Below are 12,970 nucleotides of genomic sequence, written 5' to 3'. Positions count from 1 at the left end.
TTCAGACAATGTTGTTTGATTATAATATTGATGAAGAAAAAAGAAACCAGTTCCTGGCCGGGGTCACTCTCTGTGTGGAGTTTGAGCGTTGTCCCCACGTCTGTTTGTTTTTTTTCCCAGTACTCTGCTTTCTTCCCACATCCCGAATATGTGCATGTTAGGTTAATTGGCACATCTAAATTGTCTCAGCCTGAGTGAGAGTGTGCCCTGTGATTGAGTTGTCCAGGCTTGGTTCCCACCTTGTGCCCTGAACTGTTGCGATGGGCTTCAATCATCTGCAACCCTGAACTGGAATAATTGGATAAATAATCATCTTACTTTTTTTTTTTTGAGACGGAGTCTTGCTGTCTCCCAGTCTGGAGTGCAGTGGCATGATCTTGGTTCACTGCAACCTCCACCTCCTGGGTTCAAGCGATTCTCATGCCTCAGCCTCCCGAGTAGCTGGGATTACAGGCACCTGCCATCATGCCTAGCTAATTTTTGTGTTTTTAGTAGAGACGGGGTTTTACCATGTTGGCCAGGCTGGTCTTGAACTCCTGACCTCAGGTGATCCTCTTGCCTCAGCCTCCCAAAGTGCTGGGGTTACAGGTGTGAGCCACCGCACCTGGCCTTTCTTTTTCTTTTTCTTTTGGCGGGGGCGGGAGACAGAGTCTTGCTCTGTTGCCAGGCTCTAGTGCAGTGGCGCGACCTCAGCTCACTGCAGCCTCCACCTCCTGGATTCAAGCGATTCCCTGCCTCAGCCTCCTGAGTAGCTGGGACTACAGGTGTACGCCACCATACCCAGCTAATTTTTTATATTTTTAGTAGAGACGGGGTTTCACCGTGTTGGCCAGGATGGTCTCGATCTCCTGACCTCGTGATCTGCCCACGTCGGCCTCCCAAAGTGCTGGGTTTACAGGCGTGAGCCACCACGCCCGGCCCTGGCCTTTATTTTTCTTAATCTTTCTTCAATGTATGTATAGCTCATACTAATTTCAGTGTTTAATATTAGAAGTGTCTTGATCTTTATTTAGAAGTTTGGTGATGTTTTTGTGACCAGAAATATGGAATAGGAACTAACTCTTATTTATGTTAATTAGCCTTTGGTAAAATTGGTTTTGTTATATGTTTGGCTTAAGTTGCAGTTTCCAAGAGCCTATTGAAGACATTTAAGGGTGGACTTACTTTGCTTTAATTGGAAGCAGCATCGGTCAAGAATTGGGTTTCATTTTAGTGGAGCTTCCTGTGGTCTTTTTCCCTTGGACAGTTGTTGTGATGTTAGGTTTTTAAGTATTATCTCCCAACAACATCTATTTGGTTTTAGTTGCCTCAGAGAGCTGTATTGTGGGTTTAGGCATACTATAAAAGAGTTTGGTATAGAGAATGAAGTACATGCCAAGGAATAGAGAGCTGAACTGAAGTCTAAAGGTCCTGAGTTTCAGAAACCAGGTCATATTGCAATAAAACCTTAGATTTCTTTTTACTTATGAGGTTGATAATTTTGATACATCCTGTTGTTCCATGGCCAGGCATATCACTAAGGGAAGATTTGGCAGGCATGGTACCTGGTTGAGAGCAAGAGCTTGAAAAATTTCCAAGACAATTTTAAAAGAGGAACACTCTGATTTTGGGATGTTTTGAAAACTTCTGAAGTTTCATTTTTTTCTTTAAGAATGATAAAGAGTAACTGGATATAAGAGTAACAGCTAGATTGCCCACTCATTAGTGGTCTGATTAAATCATCTCACTTCTGCATGATTTTCCCCTTATCTTCTTGCTAACGGATGGCCAGGCAGAGGTATTTATCCTCCTCCTACTTACCCATTGTCATTAATATTTCAGACTTTGCTAATCTATCCTGGTCACTTTTCTGAAGAGGTTCTGACTTTGAAAAGATTTACACTTGAGAATGGTATGCGCCCACATTTCCAGCCTTTACGTCTGCCTTTCAGCTTCCAGGACTGTCTTAGATGTTTGTGTGTGTGTGTCCTTTCTGTCATCCCCTTTTATTTTAAATCCACTTCAGTAAATCAGTTTCAGGTAGATTTCTGATTGCAGTCTTACTTTAAAGTCCCGGAGCTCATTTAGTCAAGCTTCTGGAATAGCTTGTGTAACCATTTCCTTTGGTTAGGCAATTCCAGTAAGTATTTCAGGGCCAAGCTTTCCAAGATTCCCCCTGCCTTTTTTTTTCCTGAAAGGCCATACCCAGCATCAGTCTTGTCCCTCCACTTAGGGGTAATTAGTTATCAGACTGTGTGCTGGATACTGTGATGAGGGATCCAGAGAGATGAATCATATGCAGATCCTATCCTCAAGGAGCTTGTATAGCAGGAGGGGAAATAAGACATACACATTGATGTGTACGTCATACAAGGTATCAAATACAATGATTGTACAAGTTACTGTGGTGAGGACAGAAAGAGAGGTGCAGATCGGGCCTCCTTAAAGCTCCCAAGGGAGGGACCAGTTCCAGAAAGCAGTAGAGAATACTTCGTGGAGAGATAGTAATTGAGTTGAGTGCCTGTAGTCCCAGCTACTTGGGAGGCTGTGGTAGGAGGATTGCTTGAGCCCAGGAGGTAGAGGCTGCAGTGAGCCAAGATCACACCACTGCACTCCAGCCTGGGCAACAGAGCGAAACCCTGGCTTCGAGAAAAAAAAAATAGAGAGAGAGAAAGAGTAGTTTAACATGGAATGAAGAGGATCCTGGAATGAGTCTCTTCTTTCTTTAAATTTTTTTGAGGCAGGGTCTCCCTCTCTTGCCCAGGCTGGAGTGCAGTGGTGTGATCATAGCTCACTGTAGCCTCAAACTCCTGGGCCCAGGAGATCCTTCTGCCTCAGCCTCCTGAGTAGCTAAGACTTACAGGTGTGTGCCACAATGTCTATTAAAATTTTTTTTATTCTTCTTTTTGAGATGGAGTCTCGCTGTGTCGCCCAGGCTGTTGTGCAGTGGCATTATCTTGGCTCACTGCAACCTCTGCTTCCCAGGTTCAAGTGATACTGTTGCCTCAGCCTCCCAAGTAGCTAGGATTGTAAGCATGTGCCACCATGCCCAGCTAATTTATTTTGTGTTTTTAGTAGAAATGGGGTTTTGCTATATTAGCCAGGCCGGTCTTGAACTCCTGACCTCAAGTGATCCTCCACCTCAGCCTCCCAAAGTGTTGGAATTACAGGTGTGAGCCACAGCCCCTGGCCTAAAAAAATCCTTTTTTTAGAGACAGAGTCTCACTGTGTTGCCAAGGCTGGTCTCAAACTACTGGCCTGAAGTGATTCTCCTGTCTCAGCCTCCGGAGTTGTTGGGATTACAGACATAAGCCACAGCACCCAGCCTCCTCTTACTTTTAAATACATTCTTTCCCTCATTGTCCTAGGAGATGAACCCAGAATATTTTCCATGGGCTTGTAGATGTTGTAAATGGACTACTTCTGTAGCAAAATCAATTTATTTGCAATTAATGCATTAAAATAAGAGGTGGTGATTAACTACGGTTGCTTTATTTATTTATTTATTTACTTATTTATTTATTTTGAGACAGAGTCTTGCTCTGTCACCCAGGCTGGAGTGCAGTGGCGTGACCTCGGCTCACTGCAACCTCCACCTCCTGGGTTTGCAACCTCCACCTCCTTGGTTCCCGAGTAGCTGGGACTACAGGCATGTGCCACCACAGCCAGCTAATTTTTGTATTTTTAGTAGCGATGAGGTTTCACCATGTTGGCCAGGCTGGTCTCAAACTCCTGACCTCAGGTGATCCACCTGCCTTGGCCTCCCAAAGTGCTGGGATTACAGATGTGAACCACCGTGCCCGGCCTGCTTTATATATATAATATTAATTGTTGGGTGTTTTTAAAGCTCCATGCAAAGAATGGATCTGCTTTAGGAAAAGCCTTTTGAATAAAAGTACTCACTTTTTCCAGGAATTTACATTAACAATTTATGTTCTTCTAAGAGACATTACTAATAATATCTGCAAAGATGTTAGAAAACATGCTTCAAACCTTTTTCTCTTTTTTCCTGGTGAGAAGATTTTGTGTCCTTCAAAAGAAGATTACCTTTGTCTTTTGAAGTCGGGAATTTATAAAAAGAGTTTGCTGGATGGAAAAATCATAAAGGCCATAACTCTAAAACCTAATGTAAAGAAGAACAGTTAGAGCTGTCCAAAGATGGGAAAGAATGTCTTACCAGTAAGCCAGTTTCCCGGAACTGGAGTGGGGGGCCTTCAAATGTAAGCTGGTTGACCACTTAATGTAGAATCACCCGGAGTTGGGCAGAGATTGAAGAAAAGCTGCGAGCATCTTATAAAGAGGTGGGCCTGAGTGTCTCCTTATGTCTTTTTTTTTTTCAGTCCTGAACTTCTATGATGCAGTAAAATGTAAAGGATATTATTGACTTGTATTTTTTGCTTTACCTATTTGGGATTTCCTAATGTAGATGGGCTTCTCAATTTTAAAACTTAACCTTTAATGCATTTTCAGTTCCAAAAAAATTTGATAACTTCTGTTTTGTACCTAACTTCCACTACTACAGTATGTGGCTCTGAGCCAGCCAAAGATTCATGATCTGTTGACTACACAGATGTTTGCGGGCTGATCATGCCTGCACATTTGTAGTTGGGACAGTTCAAAATTTAAAAGCAGACTGCACAGATGGTTCTAGACGTGCTTTTTGAATTGTGTACCTTTGTAATGTTTTGGGGGGATATCAGAGGACAGCCAGAATTTGTTACCAGACTTTTAAATCGTACAGATCTTTGTACTCCAACTAAACCTACCCATCCATTAGCAAGTGTATAGAGATATCGTCCTGGCAATTGTGCATCTTTCTCCTTTGACCTTAGCAGTTTGCATGGCAGATTGTGCCAAGATGAGGCCTGTCCAGGGACCCATGCAATAAAAGGTTAGATTCTTTTAAAGGTTTTTGATAATTATTATTATTTCCAGAAAGATATTTTTGTTTGCCCCATTTAAAAAAGGTTAAATTGAGTCACTGTCTTCATTTTCATGAGTACCTTGTAGAAAACTATTAATAATGATAAATAACTAAACTTCTCTAGATTACCTTAATTTTTTTGTTGTTGTTCTCAGTACATCTAAGAGAGTAGCATATAGGCCATGTGTATGTGGTGATAAATGAAAATGCAGGGGTCTTACTTGGTTATTTAGGACTTAAGATTTTATCTAGTCATTTTCAACTGTGATTGAACACTTCCCTTTAACTCCCTTCAGAAACTCCAAGATCATATTGTATCCCAGGTACTAGAATTTCTGTTCAGCTGTTTATAGGCCTCCACCACAAGAAATTGGCTCCAAACCTATTCCCATTACATCATTACCCACTAATGTCATTACACCAGAATGAAATCTGCTTTGAAGCTTGTATTCTTGTTTTCCTTCCATATCTTTCCCCTCATCATTTCCTTTAGAAGGAAAAGGGAAGGAAAAAAAAGAAAAAAATCAGAGACCTGTAAACATTTAAGAGTGAATTGGACATCCCCACAGGCTAAACCTAGAGTTGTCAGCTTTCATTCCATTCTGCTGTGATAGAGTGTTCTGCCCAGTATGTATCCACATGGAGCCTGGAAAGTAACAAGTCTGGTCATGTGACAACTGGCTTTGGTGCTTTGCTTTCAGCCCCTCAGAATTAGTTCCTAATGGCTCACATAGCTCTCTGCCAGCATTCCGTCACTGGCACGTTAAACCTTTTCAAATAATTCCTCAGAATAGAGATTCTTAGGAGAGCACTAAATTTCTCCATTCTTTGTGTTTAATTAAACTGTTCTTGCATTTTAATATTTGCCAGATAAGCGCTTAAGACATTACAATACGGGTTGAATATCCTTAATCTGAAAGTCTGAAATCCGAAACTTTTTGAGCCCTGACATGACGCTCAAAGGAAATGCTCATTTTGGATTTTGGATTTTCAGATTTGGGATGCTCAGCCAGTAAGTATAATGCGAACTTATTCAAAAAAAAAAAAAAAAAAAAAAAAAAAGGCTGGGTGCAGTGGCTCACGCCTGTAATCCCAGCACTTTGGGAGGACGAGGCAGGTGGATCATCTGAGGTTGGGAGTTAGAGACAGCCTGGCCAACATGGCGAAACCCCATCTCTACTAAAAATATAAAAAATTAGCTAGGTGTGGTGACAGATGCCTGTAATCCCAGCTACTCAGGAGGCTGAGGCAGGAGAATCACATGAACCTGGGAGGCGGAGGTTGCAGTGAGCTGAAATTGCACCACTGCACTCCAGTCTGGGCAACATGAGCGAAACTCTGTCTCTAAAAAAAAAAAAAAAAAAAAGAAGTCAAAATCCCAAACATTCTGGTCCCAGGCATTTCAGAATTTCAGATAAGGGATACTCAACCTGTGTTATCTACAGTTATAGCTGACAATGAGGATCCTTATTCATCTTCCCTCCTTTGTCACAAAGCAGTTGACTAAATTGCAGGTTCTAGCCCTCTTTCTCTATCCTAATTTTAATTCTACTTTTTTTTTTTTTTTTTTTTGCAATGGAGTCTTGCTCTGTTGCCCAGGCTGGAGTGCAATGGCGTGATCTTGGCTCACTGCAACCTCTGCCTCATGGGTTCAAGCGATTCTCCTGCCTCAGTCTCCTAAGTAACTGGGATTACAAGCGTCTGCCGCCACGCCCGGCTAATTTTTGTATTTTTAGTAGAGATGGGGTTTCACCATGTTGCCCAGGCTGATCTCAAACTCTTGACCTCAGGTGATCCACCTGCCTCGGCTTCCCAAAGTGTTTGGATTACAGGCGTGAGCCACCGCACCCGGCCTCTCCTTTGTTTTTTTAACTGTCTTTAAGGCTTCCAGTTGCCAGTGTGCTGTGTTAGGCTTTGTGTTTAATAACATGGTTCAGGTTAGGAAAGAACTGGGAAGAACTGGCAAGTAGTTTCATTTCAGAGGCTTCATGTTACCTACACAGTTATTGGTCTCATGGCCTTTGAGGCAGATTTGCCTGAGATTAGAAGGAATAATCATCATCAGGAGCCCCAGAGAAACAGGACCACAGTGTCTAAAACAAAAGAAGAAACTTAGCGCGTGCTCTCTTTTTTTAAGAGACAGATGCTTGCTATGTTGCCCAGGCTGTCTTGAACTCTTGGGCCCAAGTGATCCTCCTGGCTCACCTTCCTGAGTAGCTGGAACCACAGGCATGCACCATTGTGCCCAGCTTGGCTTTTATCTTTTAAGACTCTGGGTTTACATTTCTGTACAGTACTAATCACTGGGGACTTTTAATATAAAAATTTGCTGAAGGCTGTGGCATGGAGCATGAGAAGCCACAGAGAACTTGAAAAAGTTTTGGAAAGAATGGCATTGAAAATTATGGGCTAGACTAGGGCAACAAAGTACTTTCCTCACCCCACACCCATATAAGAAGTTAAAAGTCCTCGATTAACATTAGGATTTCAGCTTACATTTCTAGCAACTTTTCATATTCTAGTTGGAGCTCTTCAGTAGTCTCTATGGTATAAGCTAGATAGAAGGAAAAACTTTCCTACCAATGTTTTTAAGATGTAAGTCTGTGTTAAAATCTTTTTAGCGTAATTATATACCTTATCAAACTGAAAGATTGAATAGATTCATAAAAACATCCACAAATATACAAATGCCTAATCTGGACAGAAAGTCTGACTTTATTGTTTCTGATGTGTCTTATGTGTGTGTTTATTTTCAGTTGTCGAGATGTCCACAGAAGGAGGATTTGGTGGTACTAGCAGCAGTGATGCCCAGCAAAGCCTACAGTCGTTCTGGCCTCGGGTCATGGAAGAAATCCGGAATTTAACAGTGGTGAGGAAGAATGAGAAACTTTTATTAGAAACTTTTGAAGAGTATAAAGAGCTCTGGGAAATTAACCAAAACTCAGACTAAAGCATTTTTAATTTCAAGCACATTTACAGAGGCATAGTTCATCCCTGACCTGTGGGTAGGAAAATGAAAACATCATTTGCCTTCTGTGAGGTAACTGCAAGAGTGTCTTTTATTCCATAGGCATGTGGTGTGTAGTGGATACTTTGACTTGGAGGTAGTTTAATGTGAGGCATATCCTTTAGGACTTAGAGAAAAACAGAGATCTCATCTTCCTTCAGTAGCTGTAGCTCAATTTTTTAGGCCTGATTTAGTGGCCCTACCACATTTCTAGAACTTGGTAAAAACTATTGGGCAATTTATTCAACAACGAATCTATTGTGAGCCAGGAACTCTTTCCAGGTGTTAAAAAGATATACTTTGATCGCAGTTTCTCAACAGCTGCATTATTGACATTTTGGGCCAGATAATTCTTTGCTGTGAGGGGCCGTCTTATGCATAACAGCATGTTTAGCAGCACCCCTAGCCTCTACTCACTAGATGCCAGTAGCACCCCTTTCCGAGTTGTGACAACCAAAAAATGTCTCCAGACATTGGCAAATGTCCCCATGGGCAAAAATCATCCCCTGTTGAGAACTACTGACTCAGAATAATTAAATATAACCTCGGCCTGTGAGGAGCTTACAATCTAGTAATTACAACCAGAATAATTTAGTCATTAGGTATTTATTAAGTACTTACTGAATCAGGCACAGTGATGAGTCCTGAAGCAGTAAAAGTCAAGGAGCACAGAGGACATAGTGCTTGTTTCTTTCTGGTTGAGTTTAAGTAAAGGGAACATTTTTGTTGAGTCTTAAAATATGAGTAAGCATTCACCAGATGTGAAGGATGGGAGGGCAAAGACAAGGGCATGCATAAAGGCATGGAGGCCCAGAGGGGAGGGCCTTGTAGTTAGGGGAACATCAAGACATTCAGAGTGCCTGGAGGTTACTGTGTGTTTAGTGGAGGTTGAGGGAAGGAGTAAGTATGTGGTATGAGAGTGGTAGTGGAAGGTGAGGCAGGTTAGAGTTGGAATATTTTCGTAATACAGTTGTCATGTCCTTAATGAAGAATGTTCATTAAGGTGTCATTTTAGCACGTACTAAAGGAGCTCCCTGTTTTGGCTGTGTCATTCCTGCCCTGGAAATACTAGCATCCTGGCAGAGCAGACACTGGATTCCTTCCTGATGTAGAATTAATGTTGCAATTGCTTAGGGTTAGTGACCTTTAACTTCTGACGTTACAATGTCAATTTATTCATTCACTCAACAAATACTTATTATGTACCAACTAAGGCTATGCTAGATACTGTGGATACAGTAATGAACCAGACAGACAGGATCATTGCACTCATGGAACTTATATTCTGATGAGACGGGCTAATAAACAAGTAATTAATGAAATAACTTATTATGATAAATGCCCACTGACTTCAGGGATAAAAAGTAATTCATGTTTCGGATATACCTCTGGGTCATATTTGTTTATATGAAGAGTTTTCAGCAGTTGAACTTGGCTTAGCCTTTCTCAGACTGGCCTGGGTTCAGAGTGGATTTCCACTGAAAAGTCATTGTTCCTCTTCTGCAGTCTAAGGTAGTAGTTATCTAAACTGTCTCAGATATGAAAGAGAAGGGAGGAATAAATGAAATGATAAAGTCAAAAGTGGGGTGTTTTGTTCATATTGTAGGGGGATAATCTCATGATTAAGCTTATCAGCTTTTGGTGCTGGGTCAGCTTGGTGTAAAATGAATGCTCTCCTGGGGTGTGGTGGGACTAGGCCAATCGAGCAAGTCTGTGCCGCAGCCTGAGCCGAGAGGCATAAATCCAGGATCAGGCAAGTGGCCAGATGAACTCTGGAGGTTTAAGCTCAGCACTTAACTTTTCTGTTTTGTTGGACTTTGATTTTTTTTTTAGTTGTAGTAAAAAAACACATAAAATTTCACCCCTTATCCATTTTTAAACGTACAGTTCAGAAGTGTTAAGTATAATCACATTGTTATGAAACTTATCTTGAGAATTTCTTCATATTGCAGTACTGAAACTACGCACTCACTAAACAACCACCATTCTGCTTTCTATGAATTTGACTATTTTTGATACCTCATAGAAGTGGGATCATATCGTACAGTCCCCTACTTACGATGATTCAACTTAATGTTTTTTTCCACTTTACAGTGGTAAGAAACGATGTGCATTCAGTAGCAGTTGTACCCATTCAACCATTCTGTTTTTTGCTTTCAATCTAGTATTCAATAAATTATGAGATACTCAACACTTTACTATAAAATAGGGTTTGTGTTATATTATTTTGCCCAACTTTAGGCTAATGTAAGTGTTCTGAGCACATTTAAGGTGGGCGAGGCTAAGCTATGATGTTTGATAGGCTAGGTGTAGTAAATGCATTTTCAGCTTAGGATCTTTTCAACTTACAATAGCTTTATCAGGATGTAACCCCATTGTAAGTAGAACAACATCTGTATTTGTCTTTTTGTCTTATCTTATTTCACTTAGCATGTCTGTTGAAGCATGTGACAGGATGTCCTTCCTTTTTTATCTTTTTTCTTTTTCTTTTTTTCCTTTTTGGGGACAGGGTCTCACTCTGTCATCCAGGCTGGAGTGTAGTGATACAATTATGGCTCATTGCAGCCTCGACCTCTCAGGCTCAAGCGATCCTCCCGCCTCAGCCTCCTGAGTAGCTGAGACTACAGGTGCACACCACCACACCCAGCTAATTTTTGTATTTTTCTGTAGAGGCAGGGTCCCACCATGTTGCCCTGGCTGGTCTCAAAGCAGGGCTTTGAGCAATCTGGGCTCAAGCAATCCTCCCACCTCCGCCTCCCAAAGTGCTGGGATTATAGGTGTGAGCCACCATGCGTGGCCTTTGTTTTTTCTTTTTTAAAGAGACAGACAGGGTCTCGCTCTGTTCATTGCTGGAGTGCAGTGGCAGGATTATAGCTCACTGTAGCCTTGAAGTCTTGGGCTCAAGGGACCCTTCCTCCTCAGTCCCCCAAGTAGCTAGCACTCCAGTTGTGCACCACCACACCTGGCTAATTAAAAAAAAAAAAATCTTATGTAGAGATGGAGGTCTTACTATGTTGCCCAGGCTGGTCTCAAATTCCTGGCCTCAAGCAATCCTCTTGCCTTGGCCCTCCAAAGCACCGAGATTACAGACATGAGCCATCATGTCTGGCCTATTCCTTTTTTTTTAAGGCAGAATCATACCCTGTTGTATGTATATACCACATTTTGTTTATCCGTTCATCTGTTAATGGACATTTGGGTTGGTTCCACCTCTTGGCTATTGTGAATAGTGCTGCTGTGTTACATGAGTGTGCAAATACCTCTTCAAGACCCTGGGCTTTGATTTGTAACCTACTTGGTTTATAAGTTTGATTGCCAACAAAGCTGATCATGATGTTGACCAAATTTTAGTACCTAGACTTTTAGTCTATCAGAAGTTAAAAGAGAATTACTTTGAGGGATTCAGTTTTGGTTCAAGTTTTGTGGGTGAAGAGAAAGAAAAGTAAAGAGGAAGTTGTCTTTAATCCTTCTTGTATTGGTGACTAATTAAAATTCTCCTCCTATATACTTTTGAAAGGGACTCCTAGACCTCTGCCATGCTATGTCTTTTATATCAGGTGCTTAGAACAATGTCTGGCATATAGTAGGTGCACAATAAATATTTGAACGAATTAGACTCCACTTCAGGTTTAGTGCAAAGCAACATCAGTTCCGTGTTTGAGTAAGAATGCAATCCAGTAAAGTCAGGGTAATTTTTTTCCCTTTGTATGACTCTTATTTTCCCCTCTTAGGAGTACAACACTTGATGGCATCTGCTTCTCTGACTGCGCTGCTGCCTGTGTAACATGACTAAACATTTTAGCATTTAATCTGTCCCTTTCCAGAACTCAACAGTACTTAAAACCAGACTTCCTCAGATGTGTCAGAGCCTCTTAGGTTGACACCTCAAAATATCTAACAGATTAAAAAGAAAAAAATTTCTTATGTTTAAACCACCCAATCATAAGTAAAACTTAGAATATTCATAAAATGTGATCTCAGACTGGGACACAAATTGTTTCAAAAAGAAGTAATTGAAGTTTGCTAGATGATATATTTCATGGTGTGTTGGAAACACTGGCCTCAAGTCCTTTTGGTTTGAGTCCTGTAAAAGCAATTTATCTTTCATTTTAGCTTGTTCTCATGATTCTTAAAAGCTCTGTAGTTGTCTGTAAATCCAGGTGGTTGTTCAGCTGGGATTGAAATTAGTTAAAAACCATACCAAGATGATTGTGCACCAGAGTGATTGTGTAAAATACTATATTCCCACACAGCAGAGCTCTGGGAACAGTAAATAACAGACTTCTTCGTGTTGAGTTTTGCCCCACTGGGCCTCTTTGAAAATAGGAAAGAGAAAGCTAACTTTGTCTTTATGGAGGTGAGTTGGGGGCGGGTGGGCAACAATGCTGAATTTCGAAAAGAAAAATCTAATTCTCTACTTACTCTTTACATCCCATTCAGCCTTCACTTAACTGTAATTGAGTGCCTAGGTCACTTTCTTTTAATTGGCAGTTTCATCTTTTCATTCCTCAGTGCCTCCTGATTGGGTGATGACATTTCTAACATTACAATCAAATCAGATAACTGTTTAAACAAGAACTTGGTGGTGAAGGTTGGTGGACTGTTACAAAACAGGTCCTGTGCTGTGTGAGCCCTTCCTGTAGAGCAGTGCTTCTCAAACTTTATTGTCTGTAGGAACCACATGAGGGAGGATCTTCTTAAAATATTGATGCTGATTTAGTAGGTTAGGGACGGAACCTGGGATTCTGTGTTTCTTTTGAGTTCCCAGGTGATACCATTGCTGGTCCAAGGACCTTACTTTGAGTAGCAGGGCCGTAAAACTGTAGTCCTTAACTCTCACTTGGATCATAGTCACAAGGGGAGTTTTCAAAAAACATGATGCCAGTACTCTACCCACTAGAGCAGGGGTCCCCAACCCCCTGGGCCACAGACCGGTATGGGTCCATGGCCTGTTAGGAACCTAGGAACCCGGCTGCACAGCAGGAGGTGAGCAGCCAGTGAGCAAGCATTACTGCCTGAGCTCCACCTCCTGTCATATCAGCAGCGGCGTTGGATTCTCA

General features: G+C 41.5%; 1 protein-coding gene across 5 annotated transcripts in view; it reads left to right on the top strand.

Moving 5' to 3' along the window:
- The window catches only part of NFYC (nuclear transcription factor Y subunit gamma), a 79,756-nt gene that overhangs the window by 39,320 nt on the left and 27,466 nt on the right, over positions 1 to 12,970 (top strand). For 3 of the 5 annotated variants that reach the window (XM_063657224.1, XM_054492883.2, XM_063657239.1), the window contains one exon: positions 7,660 to 7,772. In XM_063657224.1, coding sequence (XP_063513294.1) covers positions 7,660 to 7,772 — 113 coding nt within the window. Of the gene's footprint in view, positions 1 to 3,999; positions 4,281 to 7,659; positions 7,773 to 12,970 lie in introns of all 5 variants that reach the window. The other 2 variants (XM_054492891.2, XM_054492873.2) reach the window with 1 other exon arrangement.

Source organism: Pongo pygmaeus, chromosome 1 (genome assembly GCF_028885625.2).
Source record: "Pongo pygmaeus isolate AG05252 chromosome 1, NHGRI_mPonPyg2-v2.0_pri, whole genome shotgun sequence".
Classification (NCBI taxonomy): domain Eukaryota; kingdom Metazoa; phylum Chordata; class Mammalia; order Primates; family Hominidae; genus Pongo; species Pongo pygmaeus.
This window is presented reverse-complemented; position numbering and strand designations above follow the sequence as displayed.